Source organism: Scyliorhinus canicula, chromosome 21 (assembly GCF_902713615.1).
Source record: "Scyliorhinus canicula chromosome 21, sScyCan1.1, whole genome shotgun sequence".
NCBI lineage: Eukaryota > Metazoa > Chordata > Chondrichthyes > Carcharhiniformes > Scyliorhinidae > Scyliorhinus > Scyliorhinus canicula.
In genome coordinates this window covers 42,836,429-42,860,977 of record NC_052166.1, presented here as the reverse complement: position 1 = coordinate 42,860,977, position 24,549 = coordinate 42,836,429, and the positions used below count along the sequence as shown (strand labels likewise).

At 43.4% G+C, this 24,549-nt stretch overlaps 1 protein-coding gene across 8 annotated transcripts in view; it reads right to left on the bottom strand.

The window, feature by feature from the left end:
• Positions 1–24,549, bottom strand: part of rc3h2 (ring finger and CCCH-type domains 2) — a 142,534-nt gene that overhangs the window by 26,880 nt on the left and 91,105 nt on the right. For 5 of the 8 annotated variants that reach the window (XR_005458519.1, XM_038782222.1, XM_038782223.1 and 2 more), the window contains 10 exons: positions 22,661–22,793; positions 21,364–21,482; positions 20,477–20,589; positions 19,601–19,906; positions 17,882–18,090; positions 16,653–17,083; positions 13,771–13,944; positions 12,437–12,598; positions 7,415–7,619; positions 5,517–5,634 (listed from right to left, as the gene is read on the bottom strand). Coding sequence is in view for 7 of the 8 variants with exons in the window: in XM_038782222.1 (XP_038638150.1) it covers positions 5,517–5,634; positions 7,415–7,619; positions 12,437–12,598; positions 13,771–13,944; positions 16,653–17,083; positions 17,882–18,090; positions 19,601–19,906; positions 20,477–20,589; positions 21,364–21,482; positions 22,661–22,793 (1,970 nt within the window). In the remaining variant the exon portion in view is untranslated. The remainder of the gene's footprint in view (positions 1–5,516; positions 5,635–7,414; positions 7,620–12,436; positions 12,599–13,770; positions 13,945–16,652; positions 17,084–17,881; positions 18,091–19,600; positions 19,907–20,476; positions 20,590–21,363; positions 21,483–22,660; positions 22,794–24,549) is intronic. The other 3 variants (XM_038782228.1, XM_038782225.1, XM_038782229.1) reach the window with 3 other exon arrangements.

Below are 24,549 nucleotides of genomic sequence, written 5' to 3'. Positions count from 1 at the left end.
TCAATCTCTCCTCATTTGCCAGTCCTGGAATCCCAGAAATCAGTCTGGTAAACCTTTGCTGCACTCCCTTTAGAGCAAGAACATCCTTACTCAGATAAGGAGATCCAAACTGCACGCAATATTCCAGGTGCGGCCTCAGCAAGGCCCTGTACAACTGCAGCACGACTTCTCTGCTCCTGTACTGGAATTCCCTCACTTTGAAAGCCAACATACGATTTGTCCTCTTTGCTGCCTGCTGTACCTGCATGCTCACCTTCAGTGACTGGTGTACGAGGACATCCAGCTCTGGAATTACAGAGCAGTTAGCCCAACATCTGTGGTGGGAAATTTGGTGGAGTCTATAATCAGGGATAGGGTATCTGAACACATTGAAAAATTTTGGTCGATCAAGGAGAGCCAGGATGAATTAGTGAAGGGAAGGCCATGCCCGACTAACCTTATTGAACTTTTTGAAGAGGTGATTAAGGTAGTAGACAGGGGAATGTATATGAATGTCATTTGTTTGGATTTCCAGAAGGCATTTCATAAATTCCCACACAAGAGACTGTTAACTAAGGTGGAATCCCACGGAGTTGAGGGCAAACATATTGACATGGTTAGGAAATTGGTTGAATGGCAGGTGACAGAGAGCAGGGATAATGGGTAATTACTCCAATTGGCAGTGGTGTACCACAGGGATCTGTGTTAGGGCTTCAATTATTCACACTATTCATTAATGACTTGGATGATGGCATAGAAAGTCATATATCCAAAATTGCAAATGATACAAAGTTAGGTGGCATTGTAGATAGCCTAAATGATAGGATAAAATTGCAGATATATTGACAGACTAGGTGGATGGGCAAAATTGTGGCAGATGGAATTTAAGCAAGTGTGAAGTTATTCATTATGGACCAAAAAAGAATAGAGCAGAGTACTTTCCAAATGGAAAGAGGTTAGGTACAGTGGACGTCCAAAGAGACTTGAGGGTTCAGGTGCATAGATCCTTAAAATGCAAGTGCAGAAAATAATCAAAAAGTCTGGAATATAAAGACACAGAGGTTATGCTGCAGCTATACAAAACTCTGGTTAGACCCAGAGTACTGTGAACAATTCTGGGCACCAAACGTAGGATGGATATTTTGGCCATGGCCGGAATGCAACGTAGGTTTACAAAATTGATACTTGGATCACAGTGGTTGAGTAACAAGGAGAGATTACTCAAATTAGACCTGTTTTTCTTACAATTTAGAAGGTTAAGAGGTGATCTGATCGAAGTATTCAAGATATTAACAGGGAAAGACAGGGTAAATAAAGATAAACTATTTCCACTGGTTGGAGATGATAAAACTAGGGGGCATAGTCTAAATAGTAGGGCTACACCGTTCAGGAGAGATGTTAACAAGAACTTCTTCACTCAAAGTGTGGTAGAGGTTTGGAACTCTCTCCCACAAACAGCAGTTGAAGCTAGATCAGTTGTTAATTTTAAATCGGAGTTAGATAGATAGTCATTCAGCAAAGATTTAAGGGATATGGACCAAAGACAGGTACCTGGGGTTAGTCACAGATCAGCCACGATCTGATTGAATGGTGGGACAGGCTCAAGGGGCTGGCTGGCCTACTCCTATTCCTATGAATTACATAATCTCTGCGAGACCAACTTCCACTGCCTCTCGAAGTGTATTGTAAATTCCTTATGCAGCACATCTGAGAGCTTGCCCATCATAATCTGGGCCGCCGATAACTGGAACTCTGCCGTCGCCATCTTTTCTGCCGAGGAGTCCCTTGAGGCTCCCGAGTCAGTGAGGAAATATCCACCTGTTTTCCTGGTTCCTTTCCCCTTTTCCTTTGGGCATGAATTCGATGCGGGGAACTGATCTTACCGATCCAGATGTTTTCCAGCATGAATCTCCAGACTAAACAGGCAAAAAAAGTCCTAAAAAATGTGGTTCCTGGCTGGAGCTACCAAACGTGCATCCTCCTTCTCACATGTCACCACCAGAAGTCATTTCAATCAAACTGATGCCTGAACAGTACCTGAATTCTAGGGGCACCAGCACCATAGAGGCAGCTGCTAAAGGTCAAACACTAAAGAGTAGGGCTTCAGCACTGGGGATCCTCTGGCAACCAAAGGGTAAGTGTGTGGATGAGGGGAGGGTACCTGAGATCTCCCTAATGTTCCCAGCTGGGGTCGGATATTGTCAGGGGATGACTGTCAGAGCAAGATGCAAACATGATGCCAGCAAACGATCGCAGGATGGCACTGACAAGGCCATCCCCGAGTGGTCCACATCCCTTAATTGTGTGTGACCATTGCCTCCATATCATGCAAGGGTGGGTTGGAGGCTTGGGAGATTTAAGGATCCCGGGATGGAAGCCCTACCTGATTGTTGGTCTTTCACCTTCTCCAATTCCTTACAGATACCAAAATGGGTGGTGGTTACTGTCCTGCGGCGGCTGCCATCGCTTTGCTGGTGGAAGCGCAGGTGGCCAGATGCCAGAGAAGGCAGCACCCCACCTGCGGGGGGCCGCCGCACGCCCCCACCTGTGAGGGGAGGGGGGGCCGCAGGAACCCACCTGCGGGGATGGAGAGGGGGGGCGGGGAGATGGGGCCACACATTCCCATGTGCAGGGGGACACCCCTCAGGCCGAGGAGAAATCCAGAGGGGGAGTCCAGCGACGGCCCAAGCCTTTGTCGGTTTTCGACGAGATGACGGACAGCATAGGCTGCAGGAGACTCGGTCTCAACAAAGAGACAGTGCGCACCTGTGCCATGTCCTCGTGGACTGGCACCCTTTGGAGGACTGGCACCCTTTGGAGGAGGATGAAACACACTCCCGGTGCCCATGAAGGTCACCGCAGCCCTGAACTGTTATGCAACCGGCTTATCCGGTGGGCTCGAGTGGAAACCTGTGTGGTATTTGGAAGCTATAGCCCACAGGTGTATCCAGGAGGTCACGGAAGCCCTGTATGCCTAGGCATCCAAATACATCACCTTTGAGCTGGGGAAGGCCCACCAAGATGCTCGGACTACAGGATTGTCCGGCATTGCCAGGATGCCCCAGAATCATGGGACAATCGTTGGCTTACATGTTGCCTTGCACGCACTGCAGCATCAGGAAGCTCCCTTTATTAACAGGAAAGGGAAAGGGTTCCATTCCCTGAACGGTCAGATTGTGTGCGACCATCGCCTCAATAATCATGTGTGCCCACTACCCAGGGAGCATCTACGACAGCTACATCCTGGGATACTCAGAGATCTCGGACGTCTTCGAGGACCCCCCAAAGGTGAGGGGTTAGCTCTTGCGGACAGGAGGTACCCGCTGAGGACCTGGCTGATGACGCCGGTGCAGAAGCCCAAGACCAAGGTGGAGACCTGATGTAACAAGGGCCATGCTGCCAACCATGCTGTCATCGAGTGGTGCATCAGACTGCTCAAAATACAGTGCCGATGCCTGGAGTGCTCTGGTGGTTCCCTGCAGTAAACCCCCAAGAGGGTCAGAGGGTCTCCCACTTTGAGGTGGTCTGCTGTGCCCGCCACAACCTGGCACGGCACTGGGGCGACATGCTGGAGGATGAGGAGGGACATGGGGCCTCATCTGAGGCGGAGGTGACCAGGAGGGGCTGGAGGGCAAGCACAAGGAGGAACCAGAGGATGGAAGACAGGTGGCAGCAAGGGCCCGACACGCCCAGAGGACCAGGCTGGCCCTCATCTTATCATAGAATGGGGCTGTGTCCGCCAGCTCACCTCCCACCCCCCCCCCCATTCCCCTCCTTCCCCCTCCCCCCCCAAAATCCCCCCTTCCCCCAATTCCCTCCTGCCCCCCTCCTCCAATTCTCCCTTCCCCCATTTCCATAGCTGTGTCCCCAGGATGCACATTAGACGTGGAGGCAGCCTGCTGCTTTTTGCACCTGGTGGCCTTTTGATGTCCTTGGCAATGTCCTTTGGAGGGTTTAGATCCAGCGGGCCCCGGCCTACTTAACACCGGTATTGCCATACCACCCTGTTCTGCCTACTGCCCTTGCAGATAAGCCATGATGTGGAATGCCTTGGAAATGTCCACCTGCATCTGGGACATGATGTCGATGCCCTCAGCCATGGGTGTCACAAACTGAGCCATGCCTTGGGCACTACCATTCAAGGCCCAGACGTAATGTGCCAGGCTTTCGAGTGCAGTCTCCCACTCTGGCAGCTTTGGCCTTGGTGCCACACATTGGCATCATTTCCAGTGCCGGTAGCCTTTGGGACTCCTCCAATTGCTATGCACTTGCTGGAATATTGCTTACGTACCCTCCTGACTGTGTCCTATCATCTACGTCAGCTCTGGGAGAACCTTGACCAGAGGCTCGGCATCTGACTGGGACCTATCCGAGTCTCGGATTGCCGTCGCCCCGGATGATCCTGTCTCCACCTGATGTGCATCAGCAACTGTATGGTGCTCACCAGATTGTGCCCCAGAAACCTGTCCACTAACGTTGCCCACTGAAGTGTGTGTATCTGTGCTGGTGGAAGGTGGGGTTGGCAACTGTGATGCCTCAATGGTGTTCTCCTCGGAATTCCTGTCTGAGGTGTTCTCTTGGGTGGTGGTGGTGGGAGCGGTGGGGAGGACGACACTGGATCGTCTGGCCTCATCAGATTGGGGATCCTACGAGACAATGGACTTGTTGTCAATGCGAGGGAAGGATCATTTTGTCTGACATCAATTACTCACTTGAGACAGATCATCTGGAGGATGGGGCAGTGGAACCTCACCTCTGGCACAGGCCAACCTTGTTGTCGGTGGGACGGCATGTGGCGCAGTGGTTAGCACTGGGACTATGGCGCTGAGGACCCAGATTCAAATCCCAGCCCTCGGTCACTGTCCACGTGGAGTTTGCACATTCTCCCCGTGTCCGCTTGGGTTTCACCCCCACAACCCAAAGATGTGCAGGTTAGGTGGGTTGGCCACGCTAAATTGCCAATAATTGGGTACTCTAAATTCATTTTTTAAAAACCTTGCCATTGGTGACTGCTCTCTCAGTCAATCCGCGATTCACAGGGCCTGTTCCTCATAGGGGGTGAGGATTTGTGGGGGGGTTCTGTGAATTTTAAGGGTGGAAAGCAGAACTGACGTCAGGAGAGAGGTGGTAATGTAACGTTGCAGCTCGGTGGAGGTCATTGGTCTTCCTCGGGCATTCTCACGTCATGCTGACCAAACTGACAGTGGCCGCCTTGCAGGTGGCATTGCTGACCCTGCTGTTGGACCTCCGGCCCCCTCGGGGGAACACGATGTCCCAGCAAAACTGTAAAAAAATTCTGTTCCGCTTTTCATTTAAAAAAAGCAATATTTTATAATAAATAGTTGCTGAATGTTTTATTTTCTTCATGAAGGCGTAAAAACTGATTCTATTTCAATATATTTTTCCATCGAGGCCATTCCATCTAAAATAGCTTGGTTTGTTCATAGGTCAAGATTCAAAGAGATAGCGATTGAGATATGGGTCAAGGGAACACACAATATAATTAGAGATTGTTAACACTAATGACATTTTATTACCTGTTTAGGTACTGGCCAGTGGTAGAATTTGATCCATACGAAAGGGCATGGGAACTCCAACTACTAGAATCTGCGTGGCTTACATGTGGACTATAGTCTGGAAAACATTGATATTTCACTAATTTGATCGGTTACACAATACTTCATCAGAGGCAAAAATTTTGAACAACAAACTAGTATGCGGTCACCAGATTTTGTGTATTTATATCTGATATTGAATTTCCAGAACATTTTGCTTCTTTTAACCTCACTCCATCTTAAGGAGGAAGTTTTCCAAAAGATATAGCGACATGTGGTGTAAATATACAAATACCAATGCACAATTTAATTTAAATCTTATATTATATGGCTCGGCTATGGCTCTGCATCCAAGAATAATACGATCGTTTGTGTGTGGTAGATGAGTTCACGAGCTGATCAGTTAATTTGTCTTTTCATATATTAAACTACACACATAGACAAATTACTACCGCCTCCAAACAATTTTTAAAAAGAGTACATTTTAAAGTAGATGAAATAAAACTTAAAGAAGGGGTAATAGGAAAAATAATTTTAAGCTTTATAATTATTTGTGCTGTATGGGGTTGATATTCCAGTAACAAAAGAACCGACATTTGAGTAGTCTTTAACCACAATATTATTACTTTAGCACAGGAGAAGAGTTGAATATTTAAGAAACTAGCCAACACAGGGATAATAGGAATACTTGCATCTGTTCACAGCCTTAATTAAAAGTTATGCGTACAAAATATTGATGTTCTCAAACAACTGATCAAAGGTAAAACAGAGACTTATACAACAGTTCAGAGATAAGTATGAACAATACAAAGACTGGTGCCATTTTTACTTTTAGTGTCGCTTTTCCCTTTCCTTTATCCCATTGGAGAGACAAGTGGCATAGGGCTAGTAATCCAGAGGTCCAGACTAATGATCTGGGGGCAAGAGTTCAAATTCAACCATGGCATCCAATAGAATATAAGTTCAATTAATAAAGAGCCTCGATAACGGTTGCCATGGTGACGATCATCAATTATTATTAAAAACCCATCTGGTTCACTAAAGTCCTTTGAAGGAAATGTGCCATCCTTACCTGGTCTGGCCTACATGTGACTCTGACCCACAGAAATATGCTTGACTCTTAACTAGCCTCTGCAATGGCCAAGCAAGCCACTCAGTTCAAGGGCAATTGGGGATGGGCAACAACAGGGATGTCCACAACCCATTACAAATAAATCTCTAGGTTAACTTTAATTAAAAGTTTTCAATAATAGTTACTTTTGAAAACCTTTGAATATACATTTTTTTTAAAATAAAAATTTAGAGTGCCCAATTATTTTTGTTTTTCCAATTAAGGGGCAAATTAGCATGGCCAATCCACCTAACCAGCATATCTTTGGGTTGTGGGGGTGAAACCCATGCAAACATGGGGAGAATGTGCAAACTCCACACAGTCAGTGACCCAGGGCCGGGATTCGAACCCGGGTCCCCAGCGTCGTAGGTGTCAGTGCTAACCACTGTGCCACATGCCACCCCTTATGAATATACATAACGGTAGCAGTGGTTAGCACTGTTACTTCACAGTTCCAGGGTCCCCAGTTCGTTTCCCAGGTTGAGTCACTGTCTATGCTGAGTCTGCACGTTCTCCCAGTGTCTGCATGGGTTTCCTCCAGGTGCTCTGGTTTCCTCCCACAAATCCTGAAAGACGTGCTTGTTAGGCGAATTGGACATTCTAAATTCTCCCTCAGTGTTCACGAACAGGTGCCGGAATGTGGCGACTTGGGATTTTCACAGTAAGTTCATTGCAGTGTTAATGTAACCCTACTTGTGACACTAATAAAGATTATAACTGTACGAAACAATGACTGCCCTTATTAATAGGGAACACAGATTGGACCAACCTGTTACACTAATCGGCTTTGTAGCACTTCCTTGGGAAGCTGTAGCCTGGACTGGGTCTGTGTTGTGATAACCTGTGCGGGCAGACCTAGAAATTGCACCCCACTTAGAGATGATCGGTCCATCACCAAATGGAATTATGGGATCTTCATCTTTTCCCCTTCTCTGAGAGTCGAACAGATTTAGCTTTCGTTTCACATTAAGGTCCTAAAAACAGCCAAGAATGTTGTGAAAAATTAAACATCTGAAATAGTCAACTTAAAAAGTTTCAACGATACAAGTTTAAAAAAATCTTCTTCCAATTTTAACTTTTGATGTATAATCAATATTTTAAATCCTTTCATTGTGGATAAAGCCTGGGAACATTTTTCCATGAGATGGGGAAATTTGATTTTATCCCCCCATCTTCAACCACATTTGTTTAAAATATTCCAGTGCAGTTAATTAATTATTGTTAAAAATAGAATTTAGGTACGGAGACAAAATAAATGCTTCAAATAAATTGGTGTGTATGTGCTTGTCTGAACACTTAATGTTTTGTTTAGTTTCCCATCCTTTCAGCTCAAGTCCAAGACACAAAACACATATGTTTAGAAAGCATACTATGCCCATAAATCCAAGCTGTGAAACTGGGAAGGTTAGACTTCTCACCTCAGGAGTGAGAAGGTTGTGGGTTCAAGTCTCACCCTAGAGAAATATAGATCGACACTCAGTGCAGTACTGAGGAAACACTGAACTGTCAGAGGTGTCATCTTTCAGATGAGACCTTTAAACCATGGGCATACCTGTTCTGTCAAGTGTATGTCATTATCTGAAGAAAAGCAGGAGTTATCCCCAGTATGTTGGCCAATATTTGCCCCTCAAGCAACACCACAAAATCATGTAGTCATGATCATATTGCTGTTTTCTGACAGTGAGTCCATTCAAAAGTACTTTGGGATGTTCCAAGGATCTGAAAAGATGCCATAGAAATCCAAGTTTTTTTCTTCTTGCAAATTTTAAGATTGTGTAACGCAGTGGGTAAATGTACCATTTGATGGGATACTGCAGAATGCATTCAGCATGACCCGTTACTTGATTTCAGCCAGTTATCATGAGGATCACACATTTAGCGTAATGGTCTGGATTGACCACGGGAGAGAGAGAAGGTCAGCCACTCCTGCCAAAATTCACTGCATGTTCCCATGTTAATAACACTCCCCACGAACTGCCCTTGAGAAGGTTAGCACTGAGCCACCTTTTTTAACTGCCGAGTCCATTTGGTGTAGATATGCCTACAAGATACATAGAGAAATACAGCACAGAACAGGCCCTTTGGCCCACAATGTTGTGCCGAACTTTTGTCCGAGATTAATCATAGATCATAGAATTTTGGACACTAAGGGCAATTTATCATGGCCAATCCACCCAACCTGCACATCTTTGGACTGTGGGAGGAAACCGGAGCACCCGGAGGAAACCCATGCACACACTGGGAGGATGTGCAGACTCCACACAGACAGTGACCCAAGCCGAAATCGAACCTGGGACCATGGAGCTGTGAAGCAATTGTGCTATCCACAATGCTACCGTGCTGCCCTTAAGAACAAATTAATCTACACTCCATTATTCTACCATAATCCATGTACCTATCCAATAGCCGTTTGAAGATCCCGAATGTTTCCGACTCAACTACTTCCACAGGCAGTGCAATCCATGCCCCCACTACTCTCTAGGTAAAGAACCTACCTCTGACATCCCCCCTATATCTTCCTCCATTTACCTTAAATTTATGTCCCCTTGTAATGGTTTGTTCCACCCGGGGATAAAGTCTCTGACTGTCTACTCTATCTATTCCCCTGCTCATCTTATAAACCTCTATCAAGTCGTCCCTCATCCTTCTCCGTTCTAATGAGAAAAGGCCTAGCACCCTCAACCTTTCCTCGTAAGACCTACTCTCCATTCCAGGCAACATCCTGGTAAATCTCCTTTGCACCTTTTCCAAAGCTTCCACATCCTTCCTAAAATGAGGGGACCAGAACTGCACACAGTACTCCAAATGTGGCCTTACCAAGGTTTTGTACAGCTGCATCATCACCTCAGGGCTCTTAAATTCAATCCCTCTGCTAATGAACGCTAGCACACCATAGGCCTTATATGGAGTGTCTAACCCAGCGGCAGTGAAGGAATGGCAATATTCTTTCAAATCAGCATGGTGTATGGCTAGGAGGGGAACTTGCAGATAATGGTTCCACATATCTGGGGCGTGATTCTCCGACCCCCATGCCGGGTGGGAGAATCGCGGGAGTGCCGGGCGATTCCCGCCACGCCGCCCTGGCACCCACATGCGATTCTCCCATCCAAACGGCGTACCGCGTTTGACGACAGGCCGCTTGGAGAATCGTCGCTTGCCGTTTCCAAAAGGCGAGCGGCGATTCTCCGGCCCGGGTGGGCCGAGCGGCCTGCCCAATCCGACGTCTCACGCCGGCACCTATCACACCTGGCCGCTGCCGGCGTGAACAGCGCGCGAACGCTGCGTGTCCAGCCTGCGGGGGGGGGGGGGGGGGGGGGGGGGGGGGAATAGAGCACCAAGGGGGTGCTCAGTAGGGGTCTAGCCTGCGATCGGTGCCCACCGATCGGCGGGCTGGCGTCTCTAAAGGACGCACTCTTTTCCTCTGCCGCCCCGCAAGATCAATCCTCCATGTCTTGCAGGGCGCCCGCGGGGACGACAGCCAACCTGCGCATGCGCAGGTGACGTCATTTAAGCGCTGCCGGCCGCGTCATTTACGCGGCGTCGCTTTGACGCGGCGCCAAGGCCCGGCACGCGTAATTGACGCGCCGCCGTTCCTAGCCCCCTGGGGGTCGGAGAATAGGGGGCGAGGAGCGGCCTCCGACACCGGAGTGAAACACTCCGGTTTTCACTCTGGCGTCGGCACTTAGTCTCCCGTTGGGAGAATTTCGCCCCTGGTGTCTTTATCCTTGCAGGTGAGTGGTAAACGTCACAAGTTTAAAAGATGCTTTTGAAGGAGCCTTAGTGAGTTGCTTCAGTACATTTTGTACTGCTGTCACTGTGCAAAATTTGTGGAGGGAGTAAAAAAGGTTTCAGGTGGTGGATGGGGTGCTGATCAAATGGGCTTCTTTGACCTGGATGGTCATATTGAGCTTCTTAAATATAACTGCGGCTGAACTCATCCAGGCAAGTGCAGCACATTCTATCACATTCCTAACTTTAACTTGTGCCTTGAAGATGATAGACAGGCTTTAGGGAGTCAGAACACAAGTTACCTGCCTCAGAATTCCTAGCTTCTGACCTGCTCTTGTAGCCGCAGTATTTATATGGCTGGTCCAATTCAGATTCTGAATCATAACAATTCCCACATTCAATGGGGCACGGTTGCTTGAATTAGTCCAGAAATTTCATCTGGATTCGTAATCTGCATGACACAAGTACTGGATTTCACAGTAGATCCTTCTAAGTCTGTTCAAAATGTTATGGTTTAAATTTTGGGTTTTAATTTTTTGGAAGTAGAAGGATGTACATATTTTCCTGACTCAATTTCTTCTGATAAAGTCTTTCTTTTGAAACATTCTAATGAATATGCTGAAGAGGGAGGTCTCATCATCTTCAAGTTTCATCAATGTATCTTCCATCTTTCTAACCTAAGAAGCTTCAAGAGTTATCTGGACTCCTTGCCTCGTGCATATTTCTGATTTCCATCACTCTGCTTTTAGCATCCATTCCTTCGGTTATTTTGAGCCTCAAGCTCTGAGATTCCCTCTCCTCCTTTAGGATGCTCCATAAAATCGACCTATTTGAATAAGCTTTTGGTCAACTGTCCTGATATTTCTTCTTGTGACTAGGTGTCAACTATTCTGTGATAGCACTCCTGTGGGAGCTATGTTAGGGACACAATAAAGATGCAAGTTGTTGTTAAAATGTTGTTTTCAATAAAATAGTATTTACTTTTATATCAAAAATAATCAAGAATCTTCAACCGTGCCAAGCAGGACACCATTGCTCCAAATGGGTAGCCTTTGCCCCAATGGCACACAGCACAGAGTCAACAGCTTTTGGTTGCCTTCTCAGATCTTCAGTACTCCTCTCTCATGCCCAATTTGCTTCCAGTCTGCTCCTTGCAACCCTTTCTTAAATTTGCAGCTTATTACACTGCTCCTTTCTTCAACTTCACTTAAAGGAACTATTTATGACCCCCTGACTTTTATCCCTGGCTTAGGACCTTCTTCCTGCCCTCCTCCATTGTTCTGCTCCTTGAGCCACTTGCAAGACAATGGCGTTCTATCTCGGGTCATCTGTTCTGTTTCTTTTCTTCTGCGCAGGTGTGAAGGACTGATCCCGAGCCTGAAGAATGCAAGAAAACTCAACAGCCATTTCCTGGCCTGCAGTTCATTGGGAACCAGACCCGACTGACGAACTAAAGAAGCTACGTATTTGATTTTCTTAACAAAATGAAAAGCATGGCTGCAAACAATTCTCCAAAACAGCAACATCTTTGTTTGTAGGTATAACTTGCATGTCACTCCATTACACTTGAACCAAGATTTAGGGAGGAGCAATGATATATCAGTAAAAGGCATGACATGCACATTTTTATTGGATTTCAAATAGCAGTAGAATTATCTCAAAATTAACATTCTTAATTTTATGGACTGTGTGTAAATGTTATTAACCGTTTAAAAAAATCAATCACTGTGGAAAAACTTGTTTAAATGAAATTTTCAAACATGTCAGTCTTTGTGTTTATTTTGAAAACCAAGCCAGAGAAGAAAAATAAACAATAGAATTTAAGGGTGAAAATAAGGATTATTTTATTTTAGTTGCAAAATTTATCTTAAATTCTCATAACTACAGAATCTTTGCTCTGAAGTGGTTAGTTTGAAATTAAGTGCATTAGTGCTTTAGCATACCACTCTAACAATACTAACTGAGCCCTTTTAACTTGCAGTCTTAAAATGTACAATACAATATAAACAATGCACAATTATGAGAAGAAGTGAATACCTTGAGGGAGCTCAGTGTGTCTTACCATTATCTCCACACTGGTGGTTGCCATGATGTCTTTTGGATCAGACTCCATTGCGCTAATGCAAGTGCTGATGGTCCCACAGGACCATGGAGAATAGTGGGATATGCTCTCATCCTCAAATTTAGTGCCTACACACAAATCACTGGTATTCTCAGAGAACTGCTGAAAGATAAACAAATGGATATTACTATTAAAATAGCTGATTAGAATTTATAAAGCAGTTGTAACTTCATTGAAATTCATTCCATGCACAGGTGCTCCAATGTTATTTTCAAGGGTCCACATGCATTCGGAATGGATAAAACATTAGCAAGTGGCGATAGGAGAGGAGATAAGAGAAATATTTACTTTGTGCTTTGAATTTGTAAACCTTTTTCGGCAAATAGAACACAAGAAAGTGTAATGGTATTTCAATCATTAAAATGAGAAGCAAAGCAATGTCACATTTCATAAGTGGTGACAAAAAATGGGGAAACAAAAGTTCACTATAATCAGAATACATCTCAGATGGTGCTATTGTTGACATGCCACAAATGATAACGTAATAAAGGTAACCTGATCTTGTAAAGCATGTTGTGCATCTCGTTTCTGGACTATAATAAACACTTAGCAATGGATATATAGCAAGCAGACCATGATGTTCAATAGAAACACAATAGCTAAAATTAACATATTATACACACTATTTCCTTGCTGTTTAACAAAAAGCTGTTTTTAAAGGATGCAAATGATATAAAAGAGGCAACATTAGTGCATAGAATGCCAATGAAGCTGGATTTTTACTGTACTGAAAGAGGCAGTTAACTAAAGCACATCATTATTATAATTTCATTGATAAATATTTGAGTATTCAGGAGGCATGGGACCATAGACACATGTACCACTTCTCTTACCCTGAATCCACTAGTTCAGTGAATTACAACAAAACCTGAACATCTGCTCACTCAACATCCATACTTTCTAGAAGATTTTCTATAGGGAAAAAAGACCAGGAACCCTGGATCATTTTTTTCATCCTCCCTAATGCAGATATATTATGGGCAATTGCAACATGTACTACTCCCGTTGATAAAAATAGTTGTTTTGACACAGACCCCAGAAATATAACCAGAACATTTAGGTCTTTATGGCCTAGCTTCATAGTGGACAGTAAAACTTTGTACTAAACCATTAGGAGAATCAGGGGCCTTTTAAATTAGTGGGAAAAAATGTATGGATCTATAAACTCATCTTTCAAAAAGGTATTATAGGCTATATATTCCTGCTAACAGTGGATAATCACTATAATCATTATTTTTAAAACTACAAATGCAAACTCCAATTTGATTGCATACCTCTGAGCTGAAGTCTTGACTGAACAAAGGGGAAGGAGGTGCAGAGGGCTGGGCTACTGTGGGCAAAGCAGAAGAGACTAGGGGTGGTTTCTGAGAGGAATAGTTTGTCCATTGGTCTGGTTTCCGTCTCAACAGGTCATCAAAGCCTGGTTGCTGCATTCGGCTGTACGCATCCTATGAAGGAAGGGATGACAAATTCTGAACTTCAAAATAGTAAACATTAGCTAATACTTATTACTTGTACATTCACAAATACTTTGGAATCTTTAATAAGAAGCTGCAGTTTTTAAATCCAAATAAAAGTATAAAATCTTTTCATCCCTATCTGAAATAGACAAATACAGTGCAATATATTGAGTCATAAGGACCAAGGTTTCAGGTTTAATCCACGAGATTCCTTACAGAAGTGACTATTTGAATTACTATAAATATTAAAAGAAACCCAAGTTTTGCTTATGGAAATTGTCAGTTTATCTTACTGCATTGCTGTTACTTCCAGTCTGACACTCTACATAATTAGACCCAATCATACATGACCCAATATAATTTGACTTGCGCTGTGATTAGCCCAATACAAGTTACAAAACAGTAAGCTTTCTATTAATGGAGATAACACTTATTAAATATATATTGTAAACTATAAAGCCTCATCAGCTTAAAAAAAAACCAAGTGTGGTTAAGCATGCCACAATTAGTACAAAACTAACATTAAAAAAAAATGCAGTTGTGCCTCCCCCCCAACCCCACCAAAAATTGGCACCTTGTCAATGTGACATTTGGCTTCCTAAGTGAAAACATACTGCGCCTTAATTAGTGAAAAGTGGGACTCCCACTCCTCAGGGGATTTGGCGAGGGGATTTGGAGAGGGGGGGAACCTCAAAAGGAGATACTCCCCTCTGCCCAATCGCAGTGCTGTCAAAATTGTTGGGCTTCCTGCCATGTTTCTGCTCTCCCATGCAGATTGAAAAATTGTGGCAGAGGCCGAATAAGGCAGTTAATTGTCCACTCAAGGGCCTCAGTGGGTCTAAAGACCTCAGTAGGTCTAAGGAAGGGTGCGCTACCCAACACCATACCTGCCCCCCTATGATGGGAAAGTCAGGGAAGGGCGGGAAGATGGCAGGATGACAACCAACTTATGTCCCCGTGGGCTTCAAATACACCAGCGAGTTTGGGGTTGGGATCGTAAAATTATCCCCCATATGTTTTAGGTGTACAACTTTTAGTTTGGGAATAGCATTTTTAAATGCAAGATAAATAAGTTTCAAAAAACTGATTGAGAGGTTAGTAAATTGACTTAAAGTGATTGCAATTCAAAGGATGGCCTGTGTTTGTTGAATAAGAGTTCGAATTGGGGTAACATTAATCAATGGATGGCCCCTTTCAGAGTTCCCTGGTAGAGATAAGTCTACAGCTGTCTTCATAAAGGGGTTTAAGTTTTTCATATAATTCCCCTAATTAAAGAAAGGGTTGAAAGCAATGGGTAGACAAGGGAAGATCTTAAAATATCCATATCCATTTCAGGTCAAGGGACAGGTTTAAAGTTGGAAATAATTAGTTTAAATTTCTATCTGGAGCATCCCAGGTATGCCATATTGCTATGGAAATAGTTTTTGCAGCAAAGTACCCTTTTGTGTTGGGTTTATCTGTGCATTTTCTCACAGAAACTGATAGCTAGGTTGAAAGACAGAGAAGGAAGTTGCGTATCTGCTGCCAGCCAGAACAAGCGTAGAGGTCATTAGGTACCAATGGTGTTCCGGATTTGGAGTTACTAAGCAGGAATTGCAAGTGGGCCCGAGTTTGGAATGAACCGAATTCATGAGGAATTAAAATTGTCAGATCTGCCTGGAGTTCATCAGTAGAATCCTTAGAGATTTCCACAGCTTGCTCTATCTTTCACACACAAAATGCCAGACCGGGAAACTAAGAGTCAAAGTGAATTTCTAAAGCCTGTGGCATACCTTGTTTTAGTTCCAGGAGAAGTGAAGGCACTCTCAAGATCATGTAACATATAGGGAACATGTGGGTGGAATTAGAAACAGAATGCGAAGTGGCCCATTGTGTTGACAAAATATATAGTATTAAGTTAGTAGTACAGGGCAGCACGGTGGCCAAGTGGTTAGCACAACCGCCTCACGGCGCTGAGGTCCCAGGTTCGATCCCGGCTCTGGGTCACTGTCTGTGTGGATTTTGCACATTCTCCCCGTGCCTGCGTGGGTTTCGCCCCCACAACCCAAAAAAAAAATGTGCAGAGTAGGTGGATTGGCCACACTAAATTGCCCCTTAATTGGAAAAAATAATTGGGTAATCTAAATTTATTAAAAAAAAAGTTAGTAGTACAAAAGTTATTGCTTCAAACATTAAATCTTGTGGTACAATTCTCAGTTAAAAACTGGGGAGTTCAAATTTATTTTTAAAAAGTTAATGGTCTCTCTCAAGGTCACAACTGTGGGACAGATTAAAGCACAAATGAATTTGCATTTACATAGCACCAAGGAAATAACTTTAGAGATTTAATTATATTTTGAAGTATAATTGCTGTTGTTATCGGATGAATGCAATCAGGTTCTGCATAGCAAGGCCAAGCAATTAAATAATTGACCAATTAATGTGTTTTACTGGTACTGTTGTGGTATAAATATTGATTAGGACCATATATTGATTAGGTGGTAAACAGAAGGGGAAACAATGTGAGGAAAATCCGAAAAAGGAAATTGAAGCAAGTGCATCAAATGCCTGAGGCAAACAGCAACTGAAATCCTAATGAAATTCTATATAATGCAATCGCTATTATAACAATAAAGAATGTATCATTGATAAGCAAAAATGTGAAAAACTTAAAATCAAGAAACAGAGAAAAGCAATATCCTAATGTTTTACTTTACCCGCTGCATGGTGACGTTTCTTTGTTCATTTGCTGGTTGCCCAGCCATAGAATAATACCCATCAAGTGAGCTGTATCTTTCCCTTGGTGGTGGATGGTAGGCAGATGAAGGTACCATATCCATTGGAGGTAAAGAATTACTCCGCATGACATCATCCCGTGGATACATTTGTGGCCTCCACATGCGCCTGCTATCATAGACTGGTGCATACATTCCAGAATGCACTGCTGGGACTGAACCATACTGTTGGGGAGGTGCTGATGGGTAAGGAGAAGATGCTAGACGATCCCGAGGTGAATATGCATTGTAGTGGTCAGTGTATGGCATAGTGGGTGGAAGCGGTGATTCCGGCATGCTGCTGGGCCGTACGTAGCGAGGAAGGCAAGGAGACACACCAGAAGGTAGACCAGGATGTGGAGGATGAAACCCTCCTGCATAAAATTCAGAAGCAAAAGTTCATTTAAATAACCTAAAATGTAAACTTCATGATAAAAATAAAATTCCTGCAGAAAGAACCCAGCTTTTATTAAAAACATTAATTTAAAAAAAATCATATAGTCATATCATTAAACAATGCTAGCATAACCCATTCACTCAAACTGCTTGAGCAAATTGTACATTCTGATTAGGTTGAAAGTGCAGCACAATTTCTATGTATTTACAACAACTTATACAATGCCGATGATGTATAAATGTCCCAAGGCACATCATAGGAGCACTATAGAACAAAATTTGACACTGAGCCACATAAGTAGATATTAAGTCAGATGACGAAAGCTTGGTCAAAGAGGAAGGTTTTAAAGGAGTGCCTTAAATGAGGACACTAAAGTTGTGAGGCAGAGAGGTGCAGGGAAGAAATTCCAAGCTTAGGGCCTAGGAGAATGAAGGCGCAGTCACAAATGGTGGAGCAATTAAAAATGAGGATGCTCAAGAGGCCAGACTTAGAACACATATGTCTGTGGGTTGTGGGGCTGAGAAGATTACAGAGATGGGAGTGAAGAAAAATATTAGGAGTAATTTCTTGGTGAACATGACACTGAAGATTATTAAGGAAAACATGGTTAAATATTTGAAACAGAGGAAGATTATGTATTAGAGGGAGGGAACAAAGCTACAAAGCTGTGGGATTAGTTGTGCTCTGGCAAAGAATCATCCCAGTTTAAAAAGCATTGAATGGCTTATGCTTGTACAGTTTTTTAAAAATTGCTATTGTTTTAGTTGTGTCTTACCTGGTTGATGATAAGCAGTTAGTTCATATGCAACTGGTGTCCTGGGGTCCTGATAATACACATCAGGTTGCTGGGATGGGTACACTGACACTCTTGACCCAGATTTTGAAGACGGTAATGACGTTGCATCTGGCCCAATATGTGATGATATTACAGCTGGGGTAGAGAGCACTTGGTTGAGAATTGTCTTGGGAGGTGAACCAATTTTACTGGGGGAAAAAAATTAGACCTTTGATAGAAAAATGCAATTTCATTTAGCTAGTGTGAAAAAAATTGTGATGTACCCTTTGCAAAATTTTACTCAATTAAAATATATATTTTTTATAAATAGGTTCCAAGTGATTCCATGGACTTTTCTTTGAAAGACAATAGGGAGATATTCTGGTCAAAGATGGAAGCTGGTGAGCGCGATTCTCCGCTCCACACGCCGGGTGGGAGAATCGTGGGAGGTCCGGGTGACTCATTTCACGCCCCCCCGGCGCCCCCCGCGATTCTCCCACCCCCCGCTCGGAAGACTCGCCGCTCGCCGTTTTTCACGGCGACCGGCGATTCTCCGACCCGGATGGGCCGAGCGGCCTGCCGTTCGCGACCGGTTCACGACGGAGGCAACCACACCAGTCGCTGCCGTCGTGAACATGGGCGGCAACGGTCCGTTTGAAGCTTGTGGGGGGCGGAGAGGGGAGTGAGCACCACGGCCGTGCTTGGGAGGGGACTGGCTCGCGATCGGTGCCCACCGATCGTCAGGCCGGCGTCTCAAAGTGACGCACTCTATCCCCTCCGCCGCCCCGCAAGATCAAGCTGCCACGTCTTGCGGGGCAGCGGAGGGGAAGACAGCCACCGCGCATGCGTGGGTTTGAGCCGTCAGCCATCGTGACGTCATCCACGCATGCGCGGGTTGGAGCCGGCCAACCTGCGCATGCGCGGCTGATGTCACATAGGCGCCGCCGTCCCGTCATTCTCGGTGAATAAGGTGAGAGGAGCGGCCTCCGAGGCCGTCGTGAAACTCGGCCGAGTTCACGACGGCCTTCCCGATTTTTCCCGGGAGCGGAGAATTCCGCCCGGTATATTGAAGGCATCTCATCAATCTGGTTGCTAAAATCCTGTACATATATGCCAACACAGAAAGCATCAAAGGCTGCCCCCAGAAAATTAACATTAGTAGGTAAAGAATTCATCTATTCAAGCCGGAAATATTTTCTCCTGGAAGGATTCAAATTTTTTTATAAGAAAATAAAAATAGTTGCGCAGATTTCAATACAATTTTAAAGGGTCCAATTCCTCTTTCAGAAATCCAATCGAATTGCAACATGTGACTTAATGGAATCCCTTGTAACACTTACATTGAACATTCCAGACAGACAACGCATTCCACCTGCAGGAACCACGCACACACATACACACACCTTGTAACTACAACTCTTAGACAATATCAATTGATAAACCTCAGGTTTGTTCGCAACCAGTAGGACAAAGTAATATCTGACTAGTTTTGACAAGCCTGCAAGCCAACGTTTTAACTGATCTGATACAAAAAAGGGATGATTGTCTTGAGAAACTTAATTGGCACGTGTTGAAACATTAACTGTTGATTTTAAACACAGATGGTTAGCATGTATGCCAACTTGAAACAAGTCTGAGGTATCGAAGCAGATGCAAAAAGTGATTAGAAGTGGTCGCAGCATAACAAAATTGTAAGCAAAAGGAAAAGATGCATCTTACTTTTCTGGTGGTGAACCAGATAGTGATCCAGATGTACTGAGACAGTTTTGTCCAATTTTCTTAGCGTTTTCTAAAGCAGCTGAGGTATCTGCACAGCGTGGTATTAATTGTGGCATACTACTTTCTGGACTAATGATTCCATTTGGCGTCTGCACCATTTTCACAGTGGTTTCAGTGGATCCTGTCACAGAGACATTTCCTCCAGAAGTTGTGATTATATTAGTGATTCCAACTTTGTTCTGAAGAGCTTGGGGCAGAGGAAAGGGCCTGACAGTAGCATTAATCTTCTTATTCCTCATCCGATACCTGTTATCAAGGACACAAATGATTACTTTTTTGATCAACTGTCAAAACAAATGAATAGTTAGGTAATGCTCTCAAGTTGAACATGTATACCACACCCACTGTGCTAAATGTGACCGTGGAAATAATAGCAAAGTTAATTAAAAGAGTAAATGCTAGAAATGCTCAGGCCAGGCAGCAGCTATTTAGAATGAGTTTGTGGGCGTAATTCTCCTATGCCCTTGTATTCTAATTCTCCATGTGGAGGGGACAATTAAATTCCCAATTTCCTTCAGAGTTGATAAAAGAGTGGCTGGTGCAGGAAATGTAATTGCCCATATTAGTGTAGAAAAGACAGCATTTCTCACTTTGAAGAATTACATTTTGGAGCTACTATAAATCCATCAAGCATTCTAGATTTAACCTGAAAGTATTTGAATCAATTAGGCGCAAAGTGGAAAGTTGTGTTTCGCACCACCAGTATTTTTCACCGATGTAGGAATTTTACTACAGACATGAGAAAATAGACTTATTTTTCACAATGGAGAATTCAAAGACATCATATAAAAGACACAAGTAATTAGAAGTACATACTTTTCCAACTCTTCTTGGGAGTGAGCAAAGGTACAATTAGCTCCACGAGGGCAACCTCCTTGTTGTCGAAGATCTCGGCACATGCTGGTTTTATATTTGCTGTTTGGCTGTGGCTGAAAGTAACAATGAAGTACTTTTATAATGTTGCTAGTCCAGGTTTTGATATGCCTTTACTATTTACGATGAACCATCATCAATGGTAATTAATTGTTCTAGTGGGTGGCACTGCTGCCTCAAAGTGCCAGAGACCCGGGTTCAATTCTGGCCTTGGGTGATTGCCTGTGTGGCGTTTGCACTTTCTCCCAGTTTCTGCGTTGGTTTCCTCTGGTTTCCTCCCACAGTCTAAAGATGTGCAAGGTAGGTGGATTGGCCATGCTAAAATTGCCCCTTATGTCCAGGGACGTGCAGGTTAGATGGGGTTGTGGGGATAAGTCGGGTAAGTGGGTCTGGGTAGGGTACCCTTTCAAAGGGTAGGTACAGACTTGATGTGTCAAATGGCCTCCTTCTGCACTGCAAGAATTTGATGGTTTCAATACTGGCTAACAATTACACATATGGAAAAATCTTCAATATACAGTGAACTTATTAAAATAACAACTTATAGAAATTCTATGGGAAAGCAAGGGATGAAAATCAACTGTTCACTGAAATTTATTTTCAACAGAACGGAGGACAGAATGCATGGGAAATACTTTCAGAGCGTTATTTTCTTCAAATTATTTCAAAAGCAAAACATAATAATTTTGTTCATGTCTTTAAACTGATTTTGAATAAATAGTTTTACAGATAGTTCTAGTCATGTTTACATTATTTTGACTCATCAAAAAACTGAACTGCAGTAGCAAGAAGCTCTATTTAAAAACACATGACACAACAGAAGGTCTTACTTGTGGTGCTTCATGACCTTTTTTACTGAAGTTCTGGATGAAATCCACAAGGCCGTGAACTACAGTCCTTACAGCTACCATTGCATTCTCTAGTTGTTCCCATGTTGGAGATACTGCATCTTAAAGACACAAAGTACTATTTGTTTCTCTCGACAACTTATAAAACATAAATCGTAAAACCTATTAAAAGATTTAGAAGCTCTATTGAAATTGCGGGAACTGTGGTATGGTGGCACAGCAGTTAGCACTGCTGCCGCACAGCAGGGACCCGGTTCAGTTCTGGCCTTGGGTGACTGTGTGGAGTTTACATTTTTTCCTTGCGTGGGTTTCCTATGAGTGCTCTGGTTTCCTCCAACAGTCTAAAGACGTGTGGTTAGGTGGATTGGCCATGATCAATTGCCCCTTAGGTGGGATTATGGGATAGTGAGGGGCAGTGGGCCTCGGAAGGGTGCTCGTTCAGAAGATCGGCGCAGGCTCGATGGGCTGAATGGCCTTCTTCTGCACTTGCTTTAAATCACTTGGACCATTTACAACATTTATTTTTCTCCTTTCTCTCATGCCTCTTCAGAATGTAACAACCCATACATATATATAGTTCCACCTGTGAGAAATAGCTTTCTGTGGAACCTCATCCTGGATGATGATCATTTTTGATTATTGCAGTGTATTCCAGTGTGGGATTATTATAGTCAATTCTGGTTCTATGCTAATGCAAACATGTCAAAGAGGAATTATTGAATAACGTTAATGAGTCTTAACCCATCCCAGATGGTCAATTTTAGAATCTTGATTGTTGCTTTAGCCGAAGACAACACAAAGGACCCAAGCATCATTTATAGCATATCACTGAGCTGATTGGCCCAGAGACATACTATATGGTGCTTTTTCTAAAGGGGCCATTGTGATCTTATTGAAATAAACAGGTCCTTAAAAGTATAATATTAATACAGATAAAATACAACATGGCATCCCATGAAAATAGCATTTAAGAATTTAGAACCAAACAAAAATACAAAAAAATGGCTGAATAAAAACAGAGTCAGCAGAGTAATTGGTTCAATGTCACTGCTAATAGTTACTTGGAAGAAATAAACTAGCTCTATTAAATATCCTGATAGCATCCAACGGATAAATATTTATACACAACATATGGAGATGAGAAAAATAACAGCCATGATTGAATGGTGGAGCAGACTCGATGGGCCGAGTAGCCTAATTCTGCTCCTATGTCTTATGGTCTTACATTCCCATTTATATTTGACCATCTTCTAGTTTAGAAACATGAAGTCATATATACCTGGGTTAGGATCGATATTAGCCAGAAGTTCGAGATGGGATCGGAGTCGGTTCAGATTAGCTGGGTCTGTTGTCCGTTGTAGGACAATCGTCAATTCCTGTACACTCTTTGCAAAAGATTCTGGGGATTGGAGCTAGATACAGAAACAGAGGTAAAGAACATCTTAAAATAAACAATTGAATATGATTTCTGTAACTTGTAAACAAACTAATCTGTTGCAAAGATTTTGCAGAAACTGTACTGCAAATTTAACCAATACTATCAAACGTGATAAAGTAAAGTCTGACATGAGATTTCAAATCTGTCAATAGGCAAAGCAACTAACTGAAGTTCAAAAAGAGTCTATAGCATTACAGAAATTGCAAAGTGAAAAACTGCATTAATTCCAAATTGAAAGCAAAATATTGCGGATGTTGGAAATCTGAAATAAAAACAGAAAATGCTGGGGGTAAAAAAAACAGTCGGTCTGGCAGCATATGTGGAGAGAGAAACTGGCAGCACAGTAGTATTGTGGTTCGCACAATTGCTTCACAGCTCCAGGGTCCCAGGTTCAATTCCCGGCTTGGGTCACTGTCTGTGCGGAGTCTGCACGTTCTCCCCGTGTGTGCGTGGGTTTCCTCCGGGTGCTCCGGTTTCCTCCCACAGTCCAAAGATGTGCAGGTTAGGTGGATTGGCCATGCTAAATTGTCCTTCGTGTCCAAAATTGCCCTTGGTGTTGGGTTGGGTTATGGGGATAGGGTGGAGGTGTGGGCTTGGGCAGGGTGCTCTTTCCAAGAGCCGGTGCAGACTTGATGGGCCGAATGGCCTCCTTCTGCACTGTAAATTCTATGAAACTGAGATAACGTTTTGAGTCTGTGTAGCTAGAGTCTGCCGAGTTTTTGCAGCATTTTTAGTTTTTAATGTCATTCTAAATTGGGTAGTTTCAAATCAGTTTGCACCCCATATTTATAGTGAATACATGTAAAAGAAAATGTGCGCCTGCAGACTGTAAAAAATTAAATTTAATTGCCTCCACATAAATGTCATGAAAGCGATGGCTAAGATAGAAATATATTATCTTCAACTAACTTCTGCTTTTATATGGAATAAAGCATATGTTGGCTCAGACAAAAGCGGCGTGCAGTTCGCCAGCTGCAGCGCCGGCTTTTCTCGCAATATTGTCCAGCACTCAGAAGTAAAAATACTGGAGGCATGCCCAACGTCATCATGCTTGCAGGCGGGGCCTGAAAAGGCCACCATGTCCATTTTCAAAGGGCGTCCCAATTTCCGCCCTCCCGGACTACCCCCACAGGACTCTTTTACATAGGTGCGAAGTCCCAACTAATGTGTCATCATGAATACAGCAACATCGGGTTCCTTCATCTGAACTATTAAGATACCAATAACATTATGCAGAATGTAAAGCCAAACTATGTTTCTGATAATAGGACACAAGAAAGACTTTCTGGCTACAATATAGCAGACATAGGGGGCATTTATTTCCTGCTGTGCCACATTTGGAGTACAGTTGTGAAAGTGAAGCTGGGGTTGCGTGGAGATGTGGGCTTGAGTAGGGTGCTCTTTCTGGCTCAGATAGCCTCCTTCTGCACTGTAGGGATTCTATTCTAAAATGCTGAACTATTAATAATCATGACCAAGTTATTTAAGAAACTTGACCTGAAAGAATTTAATGTTGTTATTGTTGAGTTACAAAAATAACAAAGATCCAAGATAGGAATTAAATAAATCTGGCTTTTAATTAACATTTTACTCACAAACAAAACTTTTCACATCTTGGAATGGCTAGACAATTGTGTTTTGTGAATCTGTTCTGTGCTGAACACAATACATATTGGAATTCTAAATTCCACTGGTAAAATGCAGTATCATTCAAACACCTTCTACAATAC